Source organism: Phalacrocorax aristotelis, chromosome 4 (assembly GCF_949628215.1).
Source record: "Phalacrocorax aristotelis chromosome 4, bGulAri2.1, whole genome shotgun sequence".
In the NCBI taxonomy this organism is placed as follows: domain Eukaryota; kingdom Metazoa; phylum Chordata; class Aves; order Suliformes; family Phalacrocoracidae; genus Phalacrocorax; species Phalacrocorax aristotelis.
Window position 1 is genome coordinate 35484623 of NC_134279.1, and position 21693 is coordinate 35506315.

The following is a 21693-nucleotide window of genomic DNA, read 5'->3' on the forward strand; positions in this document are numbered from 1 at the left end:
TGTTGTGCGACACTGCAATGTGTAACAAAGCTGTATCTCCGCATTAGGGAAGTTCTCAAACAGGAAAAGAAGGTATGCTCAAAGTCGGTAAGTTAATTCCTGACAATTGTGAACCTTTCACACAGCAACAACATTGGTGGCGTTAAACTTAAAGCCCTAACACACCTCCTTCTACAGTGGAAAAGTCTTTATAAATTTTTATATAGGCTAGCTGATTTTTTTTTACCTCCAGGAATAATCCACAGTGAAGTATTTTCCATCTGGGTAGGGTGACTTTATAAACATGTATTTGAAAACCAGTCTAAATTCATATGAGCCAATAAGGGACATAATGTCCTTGACTGAATTCAGTTAAACACATTATTTGTATTAAGGGTTCAGATGATTCATTACACTTTATTCATTTCTAATGGCAGAAAAGTTTGAAAATACTTCCATTCATACACTTAACGGGAGTGACTGGGTTTCATAATGTTCTGTTCTAAATAATCAAACCTATAATTCTAAGAAACTTTCTGAAATAAAAATATACAAAGCATATGTTCAGCCAGACCCAGCAATGTGTCATCAGCATATTTTGATCTAAACTGGAAACAGACACTTTTAATAAAAAGCACTGCAAACTCTAGCTGGGCATAATTTATTGCTGCCTGCAAATTATATTTTAAATCCTGGCCCAAGAATAGTGATTTTTATTACTCTTCTCAGCACTGAGTGCCCGTTAATGTAGTACATGATTTATTAATGTTTTTTTTTTACATGTGTTTACATGAGCAGGAAGATACTGTACTCATGAGACTGAGTCATTTTTCTATAGGAATCCTGGAAGGATGGTAAGGAGCTGGTGCATGGCACAAGCAGACAAACACACGGGCATCCCAGAGGAAAGAAGGAATCACCCCAAAGGAAATAAATTACCGATTTGCATTTGGTTTATGTTGTTGATGCTTTGTTATTATGAAAACCTGAATAGATTTTGTAGGTCTGCTTATATCTTTCTCCTGGAGAACACAAAGACATTTGTAATAGTTTTCCCTGGGGCTGTTTTCACATGATTTAATTACGTGGTTTTTGCCTAAATATTTAGCAATTTATAAGAACATATGTACCTGACCATAAACAGACGCATGATCTTGAATCTTCAAGATGCAAGATTTACTCTCTGGAGTTATCTCTGTTTGAGACTGAAAGACGTTGTCTAGTGGTGACTTTCTACCAGTCAGCCTCAGGGAACCTAGATGGCTTTATTTTGGGATGGCTCCTATTTTTACCTGCATCTCCACCCACATGAAGGTACTCTGGAACATGAGCGTGGGGCCTACTAAGGGTAGTTGAGCTCCTTCAGATACTAATGTGGTTGTTTGCTTTGAAAACATTAGGGAATTGAGAGAAATGAGTTAGGTAATGGATCTTCTCCATGCCCTGTAATCTGTCCCACATTGATAATTAGTTACAGACTAACAGAGCTTCAGCTACTCCTCACCACCTGCAAGAGGGAAGGGATGGGGGCAGAGAAGTCAGAATCATTGCTTGTTCTAGGTGGTGATCTGTCCCACCCTGCAAAGGCAGTGAGGAGGAAAAATGGACTTGTTTCATAAAGAAGACAAATAACTTAGTATCTAATTCAAATTCCGATGGAAACAGGAAATTATGTTCACCACCAAAGAGATGGACCTCAGTTTGTAGGACATCTGCCTTGCAAATTACTACAGGATCTGAAAGTTCTGGGATCCATAATTTCAGCACAGTCTGTTCAGTGGGTAGCCTGTCCAGCACAGTAAAGAGGCTCACAGGAGACCAGGCTTTTGGAGCCAGCCTGGATAACTGCTTCCAAATCTGTCCATTATTAAAACCAAACCAAACAGAAATCAAGTTGCTGCATTCCAACAACACGTCCCCCAAACAATTAGGTGGTATTTTTACAGCTTTTTTTAAACTGAAAGGTCAAAACTCAACTGATTTTATGCAGATTAAACCAGTTTCTAGTATCTCTGCCTGAAAAAAAGAGCAGAATGGTAAAAAGTGTGAAATGGGTTGCAAGGTGATCCTAGAATCTTCTTGGGTATATGCCCAGGTAGCTCATGGGGTCTTTGAACGGTTTGGCTCTATTTCTGCTTGCTCTGGGCTGAATGGGATGCTGTTTCATAGATCCCCTTCTTAGATTACCTTCTTTCTGATCCTACTAAACAATGGTTCTAACATTTTCTGATCTATTTTGACAGCTCTTTAGTCTTTCCAGATAATTCATTGTGTGTAAGATCCATCTCATCCCCACTGAAGGTTTTTCCATTGATACAATATGGAATACTCTGTACAGTTCCCCTGCTGCTGCTTATTATGCTGGCAGATGTTTTGGTAGTCACAAGGCCTGTTTAAAATGATGGAAATATTTTTGTTTACCTAAGACAGGAGCAAGCTTTGATTTATTTACTGTTTCAAAGATTACTTTATTTGCTGTTTGGCAGCACACTCCTATCTCCTTTCCAGATTTCAGCTGACACTTCATGTGTCTAAGCAGCAGGTGAAGCAATCTCATGTCGATCTGATGGAAGGTATTGAGGTTAGCCTGAGCTTTAGGTCTGCTCAAATTCTTTCCAGGTGCACTCAGAAGCTGCATGGTGTCTCATTCACCCAAGGCAGGCAACAGAGGACATCATAGCCTACATGCCACCCAGCTCTGAGTTTCCAAGAGTGAGCTCTAACTGCTTTCATGTAGCAGGCAGTGGTAAAGGCATATTTCCCCGTCCATAACCAGGTGGTCGTTGGATTCAGGAACAGTATGCAATAGGAGGCAGAACTCCTTTATGCCTGTCTGCCTGTCCTACTGGTATACTGGTGCTGCCTATACAGCCATTTGTGATGGTTTCCGACAGATGCTGTAGTTCATCAAGACATAAAAATCTGATGATTGTGTTTGTCATGAGTTGTTTATCTGGACTCAGATGCTGACATGGCAGATTTTCCATTCTAGAAAGGACAATACAGAAAGCAGTCTTTATTTTCAGCTGAAGAAAAAATGATGGAGCTGATAAAAACAATCACTTCCCTCTGGGAAACCTTTGATGACAAAAACATCTCTCTGTCCTGCTGTGTGCCTATAATACAATCTTTGAACTGTACTAACTTATTTCTATCATGCTAACATATTTTCCTGTCTTGTGTTCTCCCTTTCAGGCCAAAATTGGGTCTGGAAAGCTCATGGGCCCTAAAGGTGTTTCTGTGGATCGTAACGGACACATCATCGTAGTGGACAATAAAGCATGCTGTGTGTTCATCTTCCAGCCAAATGGAAAAATAGTCACCAGGTTTGGTAGTCGAGGAAATGGTGACAAGCAGTTTGCAGGTACACTTGATGGTAATATGTAAATCCCCTTTTCTTGCCTCTTCTGCTCACATTTGCATGATGTTTGAGCATGTTGAAGACGCTATATCCTACTCATTTTTCCTGGGGTGGAAAGGTTCTACCAAACATACAGCTCCTATTCACTTCACCATTTGTTTAATTGGTTAGGAAGACTGCAACATCTGTTCTGCAAATGTAGCTGTAACCAGATTGTTTTATTTACCCCTCTGTGCCTGGAAGCATTTCAGATCAGTGACCCAAGACAGACTGATCTTAACTAGCGTTTTATAAATGCTTTGTAATGCCCGCACTCAGCTGCTCATGATAATCAACTCAAACACCATGCTTTGTGTTTCCAGTGATCAGATACAAAATAACCAATGCCCTAAGTGGTATCTTCCCATTAGAAAATCAGTGTAATGGGATACTGTTAAGATTGAGATCAGGAAGATACAGTTATGCAAACGGAAAATGCCAGTTTGGGGAAATTGCCACTTACGTTCAAATGACTGCTTGCACATGGTGTCTTTCAATCAGACGACGCAATTAAGTTTAAAAAAAAAACCTGATGTATTTTCAGTGAATAGCTGTTCTTTGAAAATTTGAAATGAAGATGTCAAAGTACATATGCAGGTCATTTTGCAGGTGTTGGGTCACTCTGAATTAGTAGTTATAGATTGGTCTGATCTGACTGCTTCATAGCACAAGAGAGAAATAGCATCAACTGCTTTTATCTTACCTGAGTTCTCTTGCAATGTCTTATGGCACAAGTGCCATATATACAATTTATGAGAGCTTTGGCTCTAACACAGCTAAGCATCACCAAAATTTTCTGGATATGTCCAATTTCTTTCATTTTAAAATTTGTAAGAGTACCTCCTGAAAATAAGTGTGAAAATACTCTGCAAGAGTGCCTTTGAGAAATGTATCACCTCTTCTTGGTGGCAGGCTACATAAACCAGGTGATTTGTCATTATTTGAATGCTTTCAGTGTATAGGTTTTCACCCTTTTATAGTATACACTGATGTACTGTGAAAATTGAAACCGAGTTCTGATCTCTTTAATAACTAAAAATAGCACCAAATATTTCGATTCAGGCACTTGCCTCTTTTCAAGCTACCATTTCCTTTTTATTCAAGTTTGAACACATATTTCAATATACAAAGTAAAGCAAAGAATGCACTTTTTCCCCTGACAGTGTTCTCAGAAGTAACTTTTCTATTTATCCTAAAACTTACGTGCGTAAATCGTTGTAGGAAGTGAGCACAGAAAGCATAGGTTATTTCAATTAAGACTTTACATGGACATTTTTGAGAACTATTTTCAGTGTATACACAACTTTATGCCTAAGCACTACATGTTTTGTCTTGTTAATTAAGCACATAAATATCTACATAGTCATCTGTATATGAGAGAGGAAGGAATGAACAATGCTTATTGATAATGCTAGCTGACAACTGGTTGAAAAAAATTATTTGTGTTTACAAAAAGGCATGCTGAGCTTTTTAAAACATGAAATGAAATTACTCTTAATTTGAAATTGATGTTCCCAATTTGACTCAGAAGCCAAATATAATATTCTGGCAGGCTGAATAATTTTTTTTTAATTTAAGCAAACTCTTTGGTTTAGTGGTATTATTTTTTTTTCTTCCTCTACATTGCAGGTCCTCATTTTGCAGCTGTAAACAGCAACAATGAAATTATCGTTACAGATTTTCATAACCATTCTGTCAAGGTACTGTCAATTAATGGCGACTTGGAGAGCTTTTCATTTTATCATGGTACTTTCTTGGGGAAAGTAAAGTATTGTTAAAACCAAAGAGATCCCACTCTGTATGTAGGCGGTCTGATACAAGGACTGTACATTGGGAGACCTTTGCATGCAGTGCATTGCTTCATGAAGATATAATCTGTTGTTGCTTTTGGTGCCACTGTAATGTTCTCTAATTCAATTGCTTAAACATAAGTTGTACCTGAGATAAGTAATATCAACTTAGTTATTTTTATAAGCTCTCTGCCAAACCTGTTGTTTACCCTATGTTCTCTCCTATTTTAAGTAAGTCTGGTAACTGCTTTTGAATTTCCCAATAAAAGCTTCCCACATTTCTACCTGAATAAAATTATAACGAAGTAAAGATACCTGACAAGCTTTAATCCCATACCTGTAAGCTTTAAGATTACTGAATCCATTTACAACCCCGATACTCTTAAGAAGGGTGTAACACAGACCATCGGTTTTCATCCAGTACTTCCTGCACTGGGCAGAACTGGCCACTAGTCCTTACACCCATGCGAAGTCCTCATGTATGACCTGTTAAACAGTCATGGTAAGATAGGGTGGTATATTTGTTTGTCCCAGTAATAAACCAAAACAAGGATACATGTTGAGATGTCATGTGGTGGAAAAAGTATATGAACGAGCTACAGGCTGTTTCAGAAATTACTCACCTCTCTGTGTTTGTTTTTGGGCTGTGACATTCCCTTTCAGTCACTTTCTGTGCTCTTTTTCCCTCCCTCAACACGCAGAAGCAGCAGCAAGAGAACATGGGCAGCAGAATGCTGCACTACCCAGTCCCACACACTGGTGAAATCCCTGGGATTTCACCTAATGGCTGCCTGTCCTGATTGAACACAAAGATAAACCCTCAGTCCAGTTCTTCAGTGTTCATAACTGAAATTATATGTACTCATCTGAAATGGAAAATCACTGTCTGAGGATAGACACCCTCGTGTCCTGATGGTTGCTGAATCATCTAGATTTTGAGTAGTAACCTTGCTCTTGTATCCTTTTGGAATTAGAGAGGAAGTAGAAACTCCTGTGGCTTAGATTACAACAAAGAAACCAATATTGCTGCAGGAGCCCTAAAGCAGACTGTTTACCTGGTTTAGCAGCAGGAGGCCTATGACTCCATAAATTACCCCTTCACCAGTGGGGCTTACTGTGGTAACAAAAATGCCTGGAGAGAGTTAACAACAAGGGCAAACCAAAATGAAAAAAAGCAAGTGAAGAGATGTAAGAAGTGTGGCATCTTAGCAGATTTATAATTATTGCATTCCTAATGAGAACAGAGCGTTCCCGTCTGTCTCTGGTGTGACTCAATGGGATAAAAATGTTATTTGTTACAGTTTGGTACTAACTGGAAAAGATTCTTATTTTTGAGTGCCCTCTAAATCGGTACAGATAATTGTTGGCACTTTGGAGAGTAATTTACAATCTGGATGGCGCTGTTATCTTCTGTTAGATGGTGGGGAAAGAGCAGAGAGTAAATTTTGTTTTCAAAAATAAATATCTTTAGAAATAAATAAACCAATAAATCTCATTCTTGTGCATCCCAAAGCCTCTTCCTGCCACCAGTGTCTTGAATTAAGCATCCTCGCTCAGCAACATTATCTTCCCTCCCCCATTAACCTTCAAGCGTGTTCCTTCCTTCAGGCATCTTCTATGGAAAATCCTGCTCAATGTAGGCTTCTCTCTCATTCGGTCACTCACCATCCCCATTTTAACCCAGGGACAGAGCAACATATCTTTGCCTGTTTGTTTTCTTATTAATGAACCTTTTTCTACTTCCTTTCATCATCTGAAGCACCAACATGGTACTTCATTAATTTCCTCCCCCAAATGCTTTTTCTCTGTTCACTGTGGGTGTTCATGAATAGGATGATTTCCTCCCATCTTCCTTGTTCTTAGCACCGCAGTGTGCACTCCGCACTTGTCAGGTCTTTGCATTTTCTTGTGCAAGCCACAGCCGGTCTCTAAGAATGCTGCTGGACCTTGTGGCACAGCTGTGCCTGGGTCCAAGATGGACCAAACCAAATAGAGATGGCTATGGTACTATGTAAATGGCACATCCTGTATCTCACTTGGCCCATTGGTACATCCAAGTCACTGACAGAATAGTCATTGATAGTTTCCATCCTTCTGGTGTCTAAACCTGTTACTCACCATCACAGAGAATTCAGCTGCTGAACTGTCTATACAGAGAGCAGCATGCTGTGATTCTCAATATGTGTTAGATTATGGAAGTCAGAGAAGAGTTCATCTGCTCAGATGTGTTTCCATAGGACTGACTCCCAGTGCCGTATCTGCACTCAGCTCTATTTAATTGAAGATGCACAAGATGCAAAGGAGTTCCTGGGGCCCTCCTCTGTGTCCGAGCTGAACCTTAAGTGAGATGGGAAATACTGTATGGTGTAATGGGAGCTGGAGGGAGAGACGGGCACCTTTTCTCCCATCTTCTGTGTGTGTGTTTCTGGGAACAATTCAATTCCCAGTTTTGGTAACGGGTGAACTGGTAGTGGCAGATGACTAATACTTGATACGATGCCATATTCAGGTTTTTATTTTAACCCATACAGGTATTTAACCAGGAGGGAGAATTCATACTGAAGTTTGGATCAAATGGAGAAGGAAACGGACAATTTAATGCACCAACTGGAGTAGCTGTAGATTCTAATGGAAATATTATCGTAGCAGATTGGGGAAACAGCCGAATACAGGTAGAGATTTGTGTGTTTCAGAGGGGCTTGATTAGGAAAGCTAATGGATTGATAACTCTGGCCACTGAAGTTTTCAGACTTCCCAAGAAACATGATAGCAGCATTAGAAGCGATGTCGTTTCTAATACAGCCTTTTATATGCCTCATTGCTGCCTGTCCACTTTTGGAAGTGGTGGTGTCCGACCGTGGGCTTCCCAGTGTGACTGCTAGCAACTCTGATGGTTGCTGTGACCAAGGCTCGTGTCTCCAAGTAGTTCCCCAAAAGCTAATTGGTGACTTAGGAGGCTTACAAGCATTGCTGAGATGACAGTAATTTAAAATCAGCATAACAGAAGATTGGAGACATGGTGGAAAACATGAAAAAGCAAACGATCTCTATAGACCCTGAGGCAAAGGGAACAGGATTTTTATCATCTTTTTTAAATGTTGAGAAAATATTCTGCTTTTATGTTATGAGAGTCACACTCTTTTTATCTTTCAAGTGCTAATCACAAAGTCGTCTTATTTGCCAAAGAATATCTAATAAATAGCTAAGTGTATGTATTATTTTCACTGAATATAAGAATGAGGGAGCTGCTTGTAAGTTGTTCTCAGGAAGCACTGTCAGCAGTGCAAACAAATTCCTGGTTTTCGCTGTGTGGGAACCTGAGAGTCATGCTAGCCACAACAGTAATATTTGTTAGGAAAACAAGGTGTTGGTTGAGTTCCTGACTGAATTTGATTTATTGTAGTTGGCCATTTTTAGAACAAGGAACAGCCAAAGTGCTCTTTTTATTACTGTTTCACTGCATGTTTAATTCTTGCCAAAGATCCTGGCAGCTTTAATTAGTTATTTTTAATAAGAAAATACATTTGTATATAAACCTGTATATTTTGTGAATAACAGATCAGATTCTGCCTTTGTTTATTCTAGTGTATGTTAATTGTTTCAGAAATGAGAAGTATAATGGTATAACTGAAGGCAGACTTGTGTCCGCTATTTTTCTTTTTTATTCATAACAATTATTCTGTGCTTTCTCACCCTCAAAGGTTTTTGATGGAAGTGGATCATTTTTATCCTATATTAACACCTCTGCTGACCCACTTTATGGTCCCCAAGGTCTGGCCCTTACATCAGATGGCCACGTTGTAGTTGCAGACTCTGGAAATCACTGCTTCAAGGTCTATCGATACTTACAGTAGCAATGAGCTGAGCTCTGGAGCTGGATAATCGTCCACCCGTAAGAAAAGACTGGTCCTAGAGATCCAGTGCAGGATATCTCCTACTTTGAGTTCATTTTTAATAATGAAGGAGTCTCCTATGGACTTCTCATGTTAATTTCCAAACTTACCTTGTTTACATAGGACTCGCACCTCTTACGTTTCTCACTGAACTTTTTGTTGTAAGGGTTAATACACAAAATACTCTTTAACTGAATTCATAAAGACGATGTGATATTAAATGCAAACTGCAACTTAAGGAACTGGAAGTAACTAATTAGGCAAAAATGAGAAAAATTTGGGAAAAGTCCCCAAAGCTTTTTGAAGACTGCGAAGGTTAGCTCCTGCTCACAGCTTCCAAAGTTGAAGAAGTATCATTGTTATGCATTATTTAACCCAGAGGTGATCCTGGGAATCTTCTAGATCTCATTATCATGGTAGGTATGACACTTTTAACATTCTTCAGTCTTACTATCTATAACAAGTAGGTCCTTTTAGTATAAGGTTAAGTCTCACAAAATCTGTCTAGCTCGAACCCTCAGACCTAACACCGCTCCATGTTTAGCACCATGAGAATCAATCCCTACTCATGTGGGATTAACGAAGGATTGTTTCATGTGCTTGTTTTTCACTCTTCCCCTTGCTCAATGTGCTGGAAGGACTTTGCAGAGACCTGACATTTCTAAAGCTCTGGAAAAACTTAATTGTAGCGATACATTAGTGAGAGCTGAATTTCTGTATAACGACAGACCTTTTGACACCAAACTAGTTCATTAGGATCAGGGTTATTACAATGTCAACTCAATTAACCTCATGTGTGCCACTCTTCTGTATGTGTTCATTGCCATGTTTCCTTAAGGCAACTCGCTGTATTAACCAATAAAATAAAATGCAGCATCACACAGGGCCGAAAGCCAGAGAGGTACCCCTATGGAGGGCCTGCATTATACAACCAAAGCAACTGTGGTAAACAGAGGTTGTATACGAAAGCCAAGGGTTACCAAAGCTACTTGTTTTTACATGAGAAAAAATACATTACAAATAAGAATGAATCTGAACCAATTCCTGAAGTCCTTCATCAAAGGGAATTTTGTTAGAACACAAAATAAGGACTGTGAGATTTGTTCTGATTTATTAGTATGTATGTATGTACGACTGACTGACACAAAAATAAAAAAAAGTAAATGTAGGTTATTTTAGCAAACTGGAACGTAGGTATGCCATTTGACAATGGCAGTACTCTGAAAAATGTCCTTCTTCCTGCCGGATCTCTCTACTGTGGTCTTTGTTGAAGTATTAATTTAATTGGAAATACTTACAATCATATGACTTGGTTCTGGTTTTAATGTGTGTGTTTGTTTTTAAGAGTGAACTTGTCCTTTTAAAAGTAGCATTGGCTTTGTTCTTACTTCTAAATCCAGTGGTCAAAGGATGAATTGCTACTGTAGCCTAATATAGAGTGGTGCTCACTCTTAAACCTCGTTGGAGGAGCTGGTGAGATTGCTGCCAATGCCTACAATAGCCTGGGAAGTCTTTCTTTTCTCATTTTTAGGGCCTTGAAACAAAAGGGCATTGAGTCAGAAGCAAGGGAGTATTTTAAACATGTTTGTAAAATGGAAAGAGGTCTTTGTTAAATTACTCATTATAAGTATTTGTCTTATTTCTAAAAGGTTAAGGTTGTTGTTTCAATGAATTTGAGAGAAACTAATGGTTTTTTGTAAAGATACATTTGACTTGTAAAAATGCAGGCCCCAAGGTTCGTAAATGTGGAATTTGTCTGGGTTTTAATTACTGTTTCTTAAAAGATTTTTTCCTCTTCTTTCCTTTGTTTATTTTTTGCACATAGAGCCAATTTACAAATTCTCATGCAAAGATAAGTTTTCTTATTTAATTGGAATAAATACTTTGTGTATAAGGCTTAAGGTTTGGACTATATAATGCATCTAAGAAACTGGTGGTAACATTTTTGAAATGTTAAACTCAAGTTTGTTATTACCAAGAGAACAAAATATCCTCTGCTTGAAGTGAGTTTGTCCTAAAGTTCTGAAGATGGTATCTCAGTCAGTACACAATATGTTGTCCTACCAAAATTTAACAAAGTTGTAGATTAAATTTTCTGAAGATCAAAATTCCCTCTAAGTGTCCTTATAAACAACCTTCTGGCAAACAATTTCTAACATTGGAATGCCCTTAAATGGCAAATTTATCAATGAAGAAAAGGTATGCAGCATTTTAACTGTATTTATTAACAAAGAGAAGAGGTTGCACGGGTTCTCTGAGGTAAAAACGTACAAATAAAATGAGAAATGTGCTGTTGCTGTCAGATATGGATAATATTAATCGAACTTAGTTCCAGATTTGGATTTTTATAATAACATTTTACTAAACTTGCATGGTTTCTGCTCAGGAAACATTGCCAAATCCTCTATTGCCAGGAACTCTGAGAAGCACAGAAGTCAGCCTCTAATCTATATATCAAAACATATACTTAAGACTGTACTATTACGTATGTACACTTTTCTTCAGAAGATTTCCAGTCCCTTTGACTCAGTATTGTTTACCAGGATTTTATATAACCTATGTCAACCCAGTGCATCCTGATGAAATATGGAATTCTGCACACAACCCCCTTACAACCCAGCTAAGAGCTATTGGGGGGATGTGGATTTTTTCTTCAGACTGAATAGCCTTTTGGGTTTTCAGACATTATCACCAGAGCAGCACTTACTTCACTAATTTGGAGTTCCTTCTCACAGCAAATACTGCCAACTACACTTTCATATTCAGTGGCGTTGGGCATTCCCTTCCAAGGGCTGACCTTATCTGCCTGGCACCGGGAAACCGAGAAACACATTGCTTTTACGGTGTGCTTCTGAAGCCAACTTTGCTAAAATGATTGGCTTACAAACTTACAAAGAGCAACCAAAGCAGAAATTCTGTTCTAAAAAACTGGCAGATTTTTTTCTCATCCAATTAAGTGAGTGTCAGAATTGTAATACTTGATTTGCTGAGTTGTTAGCATTTATTAAAGGCTTTACAGGCATTCTGCTGCCAGGTTTCAGGTCTAACCAAATGTTCCCTTGACTTCCCTGAAATGCTAATTGACTAGCAGCTCAGCATGAATGGTGAAAGTATGTGCTTCATTTAACTAATCTTCACCTCAAGAGTAATCTCAGAAGGTTATCACATCTTGTGTAATTTGGAGCATTTTAGGACAAACTAGCCAACTGTATTTTCATTGCTTTGTGAATAGAATAAAAAGGATCTCTTCAGAAAAATCCAATATAAACAGTAGGGGATTTTTACATAGGCTATACCATCAGCAATGTAGCTGAAAAAGAAAAGGAAAATGGTTTAGGCAAGGTTTTGCCTAATGTAGATGGAGAGCTATTTTTTAGTAAATGCTCTTCTGTTCTGTAAAAGCTAGCGGGCTTTTGATTTTATGTCGATATTTTTTATAACTAAGGATCTAGTGTTGCCATAATGAGAACTACAAGTGCCCAATATGTTGTTTGTTATAAGGAAATGGCTTGTGGTTGTGGGTGACAGCTAGTTATGAAGTCATGATGTACATGGAAGATAATTCTTCCAAGAATTGTGAGCAGTGACTGTTTTGGCCTGTTTGTGGAGAGCGCGAGAAAGGTATTTGTGCTACGGGGTAGGAAGATTCCTAACGGGTTGTGTTATTTCTGATGAATGTACAGCACTTCAGTTGATGTTTGTGAGCAACACGGCCTTAACCCTGACACTTTTGCTTTGGCTTTATGACACGGGAATGTTCCCTAAGCTGCACAGTGTACAGCAGTAGACCCTGTTAGAAATCTCTACCAGTTGATACATTGCAGCTTTCCAGTTCTAGGAGTCAGTCTGTCTTTTTTCTTTATTTTTTTTTAAAAGTTTTTGTACATTCCATCTTTGTAAATCAATCTCGTATGTTTTGTGTACATGTAAGCCTTGCACTCTCTTGACACTCATAATGAAATATTCTTCTCACTTTTTGTTTTGTTTTTTTTTAAATCCCTGTGAGGCTAAATACAAACTTTGTCTCCTTAAGGTCAAGGATGAAAGATGCGCATCAAAGTGTTTGTGTGTGTGTGTGTAGTTTTAGCTTCCTGTGTGCCACGGTATTCTTGATGCTTTAGCCGACAATTAAAAAGAATTACTCTGTCTTGGAAATGTAGGAAAACCAGAGTCAAATGTGTACCTTTACCACGCACAAAAATTTCAAATAATAAAAATAAAGCTTGTTTCCTCTGTTATTTTCATGGTTGAGGATTTATTTTTCAGATGTCTCATACTCACTGTCCCTAAAAACAGCCCCATAATGCAGGAAGATGGGTAATTTTTTCCAAAAGGAAACCCTGACACCACAGGTCACAAGCCAAGAAAACTGTGATTGTTTCATACGCTTTAAGCTTTTATGTAGACACAGAGGAAAGAGGGACTTGGGTTCTTCTTGGGAAGAAGGTGGGGACTTGGAGCTTCCTTGTCTCCTCCCTTCCTTCTTCAGTTCAGTAATTAAAATTAACCTTTTAATTGGTGGCAGTAAAATTATGAGTCATAAGCTTTTCCATTTGCATCATGGAAGTATACAGTACCTTTCAGCTATGCTGTGCTCCAATCTTTCAAGGGACTGCTCCAGAAAACCAAATATAAATTATTGTAGAAGAACAGAAAATTTATCTTCGGAGTTTGATTTGACTCCTTTCCTGTAAGCATAAATTTTCAGCTCATGTTAACTTTCATCTTACATATTACTTATGTCATCTTGGTCACTGGTAAACTCTCCAAACCTGGATCTTTTGAGAACTCGCTTATGAAGCGACTGGGAACTTGCTCACGAAGTGAGAGAGAATCTTCAGGGGCATCATTTGGCTTGGAAACAATCTCACTGGAGGGGACTGGAGAGGCCAGACTCTGTTGTGTGTGGTTGGTCAGTGGCAGGGTGCTCAGAAACAAGACAGCTGAAACACAGAGCAGCTATCCTTTTTCATGGATCTTGCGCCCAAACCCTCTAAAGGAATCTCTGTTCTGTTCTTCCTTGCAAGTCATAGGGAATGTCGTCAGCCACATTTTGAGGCCTTTGTTTTCTCCTGGAGGCAAACTTATTACAAAATTCACTACATCTGCAGAAAAACAAGTTTTGTTTTTCTTTGTCAGTCTCCAGATGAATGTATGTCCAGAAAATACAGTCTTGGTGCTGAATGTTCTGGAGTATATTATCTATCTGCGCTGAAGTTCAGATGCTTACAAGAGGCTTTATTTAGCTGCCAGCTAAGACCACCTTGCAGCTTGAAGCAGAGCAGTGTTGGCTTGACATTCAGAGTTGTGGAGCACCTGTTCCTTCCCACGCCAAAAAGGCCGTGAAGAAGAACAGAAGTAGCAGCACAGGATACCCTGAAGCCGCAGGGCTAAGTAGGCAAGACTCTCATTGCATTCCCAGTCTTTTCTTACTGATAGGCTAGAATTTTTTTCTGTCCCCTGGATGATTACAGCAGAGGCTCTCCATCACTGAGCAAAATCAGACGGGCAGGCAGGACATTGAGGCTGGGGAACGCTACCCTTTACCAAGAAAATTCTGCAGCAAATGGCCAACTTCCTCTTTGGCCTTCCGGTGGTACTTATTTGAATATTGACCCAAATGCAGCAGCAGGATCTTTTAGAAGTTCTGTAAAGAGGAGTACAGAGCCCAGTCTCACCAATGAGAAACAATGTCAGGGAGAGTAAGGCCAAAATAGCTAAAGGTGCCTGTATTTTGGGCACCCATCGTTAGCCAGGATCTCTCTCTTCAGAGTGCTAACCACTTAATGTGTCATCGCATGTTCAAAAACCTTTCACTGTTCCTTAGGCTGAACTTTTCTTTCGCATCCAGCTGTGCTGCTCTGGAGCTGACTATCCCCATAGTTTTGCTGACAGTTCACGTGAATACTCCCTAATTTGCACCAGACAAAACTATCTCAGTGAACTGGAAGAGTCAATATAATTTCTGCGGACAGATGCTCTCCCCAGGCCCCAGCTGTGCTGGTGGAAGAGATACCCACCACTTGCTGCTCATTCGTACCTCCAGCTGAAGGCTGCTGACCCCTGGATCTGTTGGCTGAGCTAGGCGTGTGAATGCTCACTTGTTCTTTTAGTGAAAGGCCTCATTACCAAAAACCTAGTATTTAAGCTACTCACCTCAATGAGTTGGTAAGTGCTTACTTCAGCAGCTTTGCTAGCAAAGCTGTGGAAGCAGTAAGTTTTGAAGGAGGGCCAGCTAGCATTTCTCAGCGGGTTAGATGTTTGTAGGGGGAACGTCTGCTTCCAGTCCAAACACTCACCCAAGGAGGAAACGAGGCAGCAGATGCTGCAGAGACCGGCCTGTGTGGGATCCTCGTGGATCATATTGCTTCCTGATACGCAGCCACATCCCACCGTGGGCTGCTTGGACCTCAGAGGAGCTGGTATCGCCTCCCACGGGTGAGCATCTCCTAGAGCTTTCCTTGTCCTCCATCCTCAAGCTCCGCTGAAGCATCTCTTTGCTGTCAGTCATACAGATATAGGGGGAGATAGCGACAGGACTCAGAAGGTTTGCTGTTACTTTTCTGGAAATAAACTGATCTGCTGTTCAGCTTGAATTCTTCCCTCCTGCTGAAAGAAAAAAAAAGCTCATGTAATAAAAATTGCAGTATGGCACATATATACGAAAGGAACAACATTGAAGTAAGACAATTTTCATTCTCCTCCTTCCATACCTTCCTGCCGGGCACTGTCGCTTTAATGTCCTTTCACAACAGAATCTATGAATATAATTCAATTACAGATTTGTAAGAGCAAAATGAAGGAGGGTACAAATTTCATTTCATCTAAGCATAACGTAACAGCGAAAAACTGTTTTGGCTGGTACTTAAAATCTCAGTCAGACACCTTGCATAGAAAATTCCATCCCAAACTGCTAAAGTTTAAGAAAATCACAGGGAAATGAGAACAATCTTCTAATAGAAAGGCACAGTTACAAGTCCCCCTTCCACAGTGTTTCCATCTATTTTACTGTTTTTATATTAATAGTATATGATCAGAAGTTTTGTGAAATACCACATTTAGACATTCTGAAGCCCATTAAAAATGTCAGACGTTTATGTATTTTAGCAGTCATCGATCCACTTTACCCGGTAATGGAAAACTACCCTCCCATGACAAAGCATGAGATACTCCTGTGTATTCTCCCTCTGTTTGGGACCTCTTCCACCCTGTGGTCTTTCAAACTATCTAGGCTTGATCTGGTGCTGCAAAATTTGGGAAATGTTAAGGAACCTTTTATTACAGAGTAAATCAGGCCTAATGATTTAGTCATGAAAGGGCTTCAGGGCTGTCCCCAGGGGGCATGGGCAGAGAAAACCCGCTGAGCCTCCTGCCCCACCGTTGCTCCAGAGCATGACCTAACATTTCGGAGGCGGATGTGCTGGGCTGGCTTGGTCGCTGCTTGGTTCAACTGCTGAAACTGAGAACACCTTCCAGCTGTGGCTCCAGGTGTGTACTCTGGCCGTGTGCCGGCTCCATCCGAGGGTGAGGCCTGGGTGTTTGCAGCCAGTCTACTTTCAGGTGTGATGGGGAAATGGGAGCGTTGCTGCCTCACGCGTGCTGCAAAGAAGACGCAAGGTATGTGCCCCAGGCCCGCTTCTGAGTGAGCACACTCCTGAAACCCCTTCCTCCCTCTCCTTTTCCTATTCTCCCAGCAGCATGTTCAGCTCTCACACCCACTCTGCCGCTCACATGTGTCAGAGAACCCACGCCACAACAGGTGCTTGCAGCAACCGTTTGCTTGGCAGCGGTAAAAAAAGGAGTGGAGCTTGGCTTTATTTCAGGCTGTAAAGGAGCAGGAGGGGGCCCACATCCTGGGGGAGAGGAGGTCATGGTGACGGGAGGAAAACAACTGTCAGAGGGAGCGTGGGGACATACTTGCTTTGAGGACTGGCCAAAGGAAGGGAAAAGCGGGGGGACAGAATATGAGCCCTCTCAACAGATGAGGAGGCTGGCCGACACATTTCATCACAAGTTAGTGAGCTGAAAATGCAGCGCACAAGGAAGTATGAAAGAAGCAGCTATGTGTTTTGTATTAATATTAAGCTTTGTATTAATAACGTCCTTTCTAACCTGCATTTCATTTTTAGTAATACACTGGGACGCGCAATGAGGAAAAGGATCACAGCCAGGTCTGTGTGGAAGAGAACCTCATGTGTCAGGAACAGGGGCACCTCGCACAGGCGATGGAAAACCTTCATGGGGACTGCCTGAACACTTTCATTTGCTTGAATTTAGACTCTAGAATTAGTACCGCAGTATGAACCCACTGCTGTTACACTGCAAAGCAATTTCCCAGAACTCCTGTAGCTGAAGGAAAGTAATATATAGCACAAATAATAATTAAAACAAACTATAAGTAATTAAAGTCACTAGAACAGTCATTGTCATGAAGAACTGTTCCAAGCAACACCAGACGTACCCAGGTCCTTTGCTTCAATGGGCAGAGAGGGTTTTGTTTCTCCATGTCCTGTTGCCCCTATAAAGGCTAGTTGTACAATACCCGTTGTTTCAGACCACTGTTAATATGTTCATGTTTTACCTTTGCTGCTGGGCCTTGGAGGAAAATGAATGCACAATGCACACACTGCACAGCGCTAGCACCGAGCCCCAGTGCCTCACCTTGGAGCTGTAGCTACCTGGAGTCATAAAGCACGTATCCCACAGATTCTCAAACTCACAGCTGTAGACAGAGATTCAAAACAAGTATTTTTCGCTGGGTGATGACAGCCAATAGTGGTGGGTATTAAATATTTTAAAACTTGTTAATTTTTATTAATTTCAGTATTACAGCAAATACATATTGAATATGACATCTGTCAAGAAAATGGCACTTTCTACACAAAATATAAAATGGGTAGGTATTGAGAATCACATGAAGACAAAATGAGAACTTGAGAAAATTTTCCTCTAAAGCCTGGGCGACGCCAAATGCAAAACTTAAGTATGGCCCCTACATCTTAGCACATTCTCTGTAACTTGCACCACATGTCACTCATGGGTAGTTGATGACAAAAGCTGAGTTTTGCTTCCTAGCTTCACCTGTCTATGAGTGCCTATGAGAGATGTTTAAGAAAAACCCAAACAAAAAACAACCTCAGTATTATAATACGTGAAGTGAGAGAATCATAGAATCATTAAGGTTGGAAAAGACCTCTAGGATCGTCAAGTCCAGCCGTCAGCCCAACACCCCCATGCCTCCTAAACCATGTCCTGGAGTGCCACGTGACACCTGTTTGAACACCCCCAGGGACGGTGACTCAACCATTTCCCCGGGCGGCCTCTTACAGTGCCTGACCACTCTTTCAGTAAAGAAATTTTTTCCTAATACCCAATCTAAACCTCCCGTGATACAGCTTGAAGCCATTTCCTCTCATCCTATTGCTACTTACTTCAGAGACCAACACCCACCTCACTACAGCCTCCTTTTAGGTAGTTGTAGAGAGCCAGAAGGTCTCCCATCAGCCTCCCCTTCTCCAGACTAAACAGCCCCAGTTCCCTCAGCCGCTCCTCAGAAGACCTGCTCTCCAGACCCTTCATCGCCTGCTTTGCCCTTCCCTGGACACGCTCCAGCGCCTCAATGTCCCTCTTGTAGTGAGGGGCCCAAAAACTGAACACAGTATTTGAGAGAAGTGACAACCTGCTCTCTGGTACGGCAAGACTGCTTTATAGAAACGCAAAGGTCTATTTCTGGACTGACTACACACGGTATAAAACCCAGAACACAGCTTTATGCCTTTTTTTTTCAACTCCCCCTTAACGACGTTATCCTACGGCGCAACGCGGCCGGTCCTGCTTCCGCGCCGCTCGGTGCCCGCCGGGCGCAGCCGCGCTGAGGGGCTGAGGGGCGGGCGGCAGGCGGCGCTGCGAGCTGCGCAGGCGGCCTCTTCCCTCCCGGCGGCGCCGAAATCAAACCGCGCCGCCCGCCCGCCTCTGGAGCCGACATGGTAAGCGGCGGCGGGGCGCCCGCCCTCTTCCCGCTCTCCTCGGCGACGTGATCCGGGGCGCGGTGCCGTGCCCGGGCCGGGCGGTGAATGAGGGAGCGGCGGGGCGGGCGCGGCGCGGCGGGGCTGCGGGGAGGCGCCCCCCGCCGTGGCTGCGGGTAGCGGCCGCCTGCGCCTCGCCCTCCCTCCGCCGCTGAGGGGGAGCGGCGGGAGCCGCCCGCCCGCCGCCGGGCGGGGTCTCTCGGTACACGCACCCCTAAGGTGCCGGCTCTGGGGGTGCAGCGTCACCATGGCCTGGGTCATTTTGTGCCTGGTTTCTTGAAGAGCGGTGTAAATTTACCTGGCACCTAGCGGAGCAGGCCCTGTCACTGTAGCGTGAGGTGGGGACGGTGCCTGCCGGTCCCGCCGAGACCCGGGGCGGGCCGGGAGGAACAGGCGGCAGCGGCCACCCGGGTACCACCCTCCCCCCCCCCCCCCCCCCGGGAGCCCCCCTCCAGGCACCCCGCCCCACCGAGGGACACCCCCCGCCCCGGCACCCGGGCCGCCGTTGTGCGAGCAGAAGGACTTGCAGCCTGGCCAGGTGTGCTTAACAGCAGTGCCTACCGCTGGCTGCCTTCAGGAGCCTGAGCGACAGCGAAATTGGTGTTTTATGTACGTGGTGTGGAACACCTGGCAAAGAGGTAGGGGGGAGAGAGCGAGCGAGCAATGTGAAAATCAATAAAATTTCCATCGAAAGCGCATTGACTTGTTACCTCTCTCTCTCTCTGTCAGAGCGCTGGTGTGAAACTTGGTGCCCGAGGTTACGTAGCTAATAAGCAGGCGCTTTTTAGAAATGCTGCTTAAATTTCACACCGTGCACGTATGGGGTTTGGGCTGTTTGGGAAGCAGGGAGGAAGAAGTTAAAGAGCAGTCCGGTTTCTGTTCGTGCTTCTACTTGCATGTACGTGGCAGCTAGAGCTTCTAATTCTAGGACATAACTGATGTCAGTGCTGACACAGGGCATCTCTGGTTAAAGCAGAAGGGAGGAGTCTTTAAAAAAACAGTAGTGCTTCATATTAAATATAATTCTAAATTGCTTCTGTTCACATCTCTTGTGTTATTGTAGCTGTATAAACCAATTTTTCAATTCATTTTTTTTTAAATCTAAATCAGTCTGGCCGCTTTGCTCTCGATGCACATTTTAAATTTTATGCTGCCCTGCCATGTGATTTATTTCAGAAGGAAGCAGGAGGCAAGAAGTGAAAAATGGTATTGACTTGCTTCTCTTTGGGCTTGGAAAAAAACATGTGTTGTCTTTTTCAAAGCACCTTTAGACTCCCTGCTTCCATTGACTCAATGGCAACAATATTTAAGCCTTTTTTTTTTTAAAGGCAGCTTTATTTTCTGCCAGCACCCTATTTTGCTCTTTCTAGCCCGCTCTCAGTTTTCCATAGCTGCAGGCAGCAGCGCAGGGTCTCACAGCCTGCGAAGCCAGGAGTGGGGCAAGGGGAAACATCCCTGATTCACCTTGTGGCCCATGTGTTTGCGTTGTTGAGGGCTCTGCTAAACACTAGTAATGAAACTCCGAGTCTCTGTGAAATATTTTATATCTTGATTTTACAAGGGTCGTGTCAAAATACTGTCTCTGAAAGTGATCAGAGGAGGATATTTCTCAGTTTGGTGTTACTGGTAGCGGTTTGTGAGGAGTCGCTTCTGCCTTTTGCTTCTGTTTGAATCCATGTTATTTACTGCTTGGTCACACAAGCGCAGAGGAAAGAAATAAAAGAAACACTGTTTTTGAAACATGACCTTGCAATTATAAAGTTGGGTGGGAAATTTGAAGACAGAGATAGTACCTCAAAATGCACTTTGTCGCCTTAAAAAAACCCAAATGGCCTGCATCTCATGCTAGTGTCTCTATATCACAAGATTAAAAAACAATTCTAAACAAAAAACCCAAAAGATATTCCTTCTTATGTTTTTAAGGGCTATTAAACCTTTGGGTGAGTTGCTGAAAATTGGTATAAATACACATTTTTACTCTAGTAAGGTAAAACAAGGAACTGTTTGGGTATGCCAGGGACCACTGAGGCCTCAGCTGGATTAGGTTGTATGAAAGGTCAGCTCCAAGCTTAGAGATTGATCAGTTTAACAATTTGCAGGTGGATTAGCTTGGTGTAATGATTCTTTGGGAAGTAGTTGATTTGAAATTCTGAGGTTGTAAGGTATTTTAAAGCATGGCTAATGTAACTTAGAGGTAAATAGATTTGAATTCTGAGCAGATGTTAATTATTAAGTGGCTGAATGTGATGGCTTTCCCCCCCCCTCCATTCTAGTCCAAGAAAAAAGGTCTGAGCTTTGAGGAGAAGAGAGTTCGCATGATGGAGATCTTTTTTGAAACAGTAAGTAACTTGTAATTGTCCTGCATTCACATTGGTGGGAAAACAGGTCCTAAAAGGAGCTTAACTGTAGATGAACTCTGTATATCTTGCTACGCATTCACTGATGCCCTGTATCATCAGTGTATAAATTACCGGGACAGAGCTTGATTCATGTAGCCTCTGATCAGGTGGCTCATCCCTAGGTGGAGCCAAGTCATGGAGATGCACAGGTGGTGTTAAATGCTTCACGTGTGCCCTATTCAAATCCTCTCATTTTGAGTCTGTTAC

The 21693-nt window shown here is 41.9% G+C and overlaps 2 protein-coding genes and 1 long non-coding RNA gene across 22 annotated transcripts in view; all 3 read left to right on the top strand.

Annotated features, from left to right (window-relative positions):
* Positions 1-13300, top strand: part of TRIM2 (tripartite motif containing 2) — a 132322-nt gene extending 119022 nt beyond the window's left edge. For all 18 annotated transcript variants that reach the window (XM_075090949.1, XM_075090955.1, XM_075090953.1 and 15 more), the window contains 4 exons: positions 3175-3343; positions 5009-5079; positions 7701-7841; positions 8871-13300. In XM_075090949.1, the coding sequence (XP_074947050.1) occupies positions 3175-3343; positions 5009-5079; positions 7701-7841; positions 8871-9023 (534 nt within the window). In that variant the 3' untranslated portion in view covers positions 9024-13300. The remainder of the gene's footprint in view (positions 1-3174; positions 3344-5008; positions 5080-7700; positions 7842-8870) is intronic.
* A 2072-nt stretch (positions 13301-15372) lies between these two features.
* LOC142056932 (uncharacterized) lies at positions 15373-17584 on the top strand. The gene is made up of 3 exons (XR_012660481.1): positions 15373-15500; positions 16539-16679; positions 17192-17584. It is a non-coding gene; the product is annotated as an uncharacterized LOC142056932 (long non-coding RNA).
* Positions 17585-18937: 1353 nt separating this feature from the next.
* Positions 18938-21693, top strand: part of MND1 (meiotic nuclear divisions 1) — a 43045-nt gene continuing 40289 nt past the window's right edge. For 2 of the 3 annotated variants that reach the window (XR_012660299.1, XM_075090968.1), the window contains exons 1-2: positions 18938-19048; positions 21361-21426. Coding sequence is in view for 2 of the 3 variants with exons in the window: in XM_075090968.1 (XP_074947069.1) it covers positions 19046-19048; positions 21361-21426 (69 nt within the window). In the remaining variant the exon portion in view is untranslated. Of the gene's footprint in view, positions 19049-19619; positions 19726-21360; positions 21427-21693 lie in introns of those variants that run through there. The other variant, XM_075090969.1, reaches the window with a different exon arrangement.